This window comes from Wasmannia auropunctata, unplaced genomic scaffold, assembly GCF_000956235.1.
Source record: "Wasmannia auropunctata unplaced genomic scaffold, wasmannia.A_1.0 LD324414.1, whole genome shotgun sequence".
NCBI lineage: Eukaryota > Metazoa > Arthropoda > Insecta > Hymenoptera > Formicidae > Wasmannia > Wasmannia auropunctata.
In genome coordinates, this window is record NW_012038476.1 from 1 (window position 1) to 1,555 (window position 1,555).

At 43.1% G+C, this 1,555-nt stretch overlaps 1 protein-coding gene across 1 annotated transcript; it reads right to left on the reverse strand.

Annotated features, from left to right (window-relative positions):
• Nucleotides 1–170: 170 nt before the first annotated feature.
• LOC105460315 (putative uncharacterized protein FLJ37770) lies at nucleotides 171–633 on the reverse strand (the record flags this gene model as incomplete). Its single annotated transcript, XM_011706759.1, has 1 exon — nucleotides 171–633. A coding segment is annotated over exon 1 (463 nt), but the record flags the coding sequence as incomplete, so codon positions are not given.
• Between the last annotated feature and the right edge of the window lie 922 nt (nucleotides 634–1,555).

A 1,555-nucleotide genomic window follows, 5' to 3' on the forward strand; every position in this document is an offset into this window, starting at 1 on the left:
TGAAAATCTACAGTTTGCGTTACATATACTGTAGATTTCATACCAACAGCTCGACGCTAAATGTTTCGCTTTTCGCAGTTGGTAGCAGTTTCATCCACCCGACATCTCAACGACGGAGAGGGCAGATTTTTAGAGAGAGACACTCGCCAACTGCACACACCATGTTATACTTGCACCATGGGCCTGATCTGGGGAATACGGTGGCTGCGGCATCATTAGTGTGTTGTTTTTGGCCAAAAATTCGCGCACAAGCAACGATGTGTGAGCAGAGGCGTTGAGCAATTTTGGTACGAATTTCGCGGCGACCCGTCTCATGTCCAAATCATTGGTAAAAATCGAATGGCACGAGCCAATCGATATGTTTAGTTCCTCAGCAACTTCTCTAACAGTGATTCGACGATTGGCCAATACTATTTTCTTCACTTCAATGTTTTCGTCTGTTGACGTGTTCGAGCGTCCGGCACGCTCTTCGTCGTTCACATCTTCTCGGCCCTCTGAGAACATTTTATACCACCGATAAACGTTGTTTCGATCCAAGGTAGCTTCACCATATGCCACAGTCAACATTCGGAATGTGTCCGCGCACTTAATTTTGTTTTTCACACAAAATTTGATACAGATTCTTTGATCCATTTTTTAGAATAGGCAAAAATCGAAGACGAGCTAAAACACGTGCAAGCAAAGCAGCTGTCAAAAATTAACTGAACATTCAAAATCGCCCAACTTGTCGGCATAAGTGAGAGACATGAGTACCAACATAACGCCACAAAAAATCGAAAATCGAATATACGTAACCCGCGGAAATTCAAAATTCGCGATACTTTTTGAACAGACCTCGTAAAAAATATGAACAAGACGTTGGTCAAGCACAGGGTTGCCAGGTGTGGCGGAATTCCGCCAAAGTGGCGCCTTGATGTAGTGAAATGGCGTACCAAAATTTAGATTTAGCGATTGGCGTAAAGGTGGCGAGTTGTAAAAATATATGGCGGAAAAGTGGCGTCTTTCAACGGCAGCCAATGTTCGTCTTTAGTTGGATGATACAGATAGAGCTCCGTTCGAAAACACCACCCGAGTGGTCCCATGTTTTTGGATGGTATTTTCCGAACGTAGCCCAGCCTACTCGGCGAGCGGTTGAATGTGATTGATTGGATCTATAAGAACATACATGCGAGTTATCAATCACGATATGCCATGGACCATAGTTGTAAGATTTAACATTTAAAGATTCTTACATAGTTGAGACTAGTATGACGCAATTGACAAATGACATTATTTCCTGCGAAGTGCGAGGGCCTCGTAAGTTCGTAACGGTGTCGTGCTGTATCGTGTTATCGTAGAGTCCCTCTAGTCAGAGTCGAGACATAAGCGAGCTCTCTCGCGATTGATCGGCCGCCATGTCCTGATCAACTGATGTGTTAGTGAATAAGTGAATACATGAACCAATTGATTTTAGTATGAGTACGAATCCGTAAACTCCGCGCGAAATGTCAAAACGGTAGGTAGGAAAAGCTTTTGATTTCTCTTGTGCTGTCATAAACATATATATATATATATA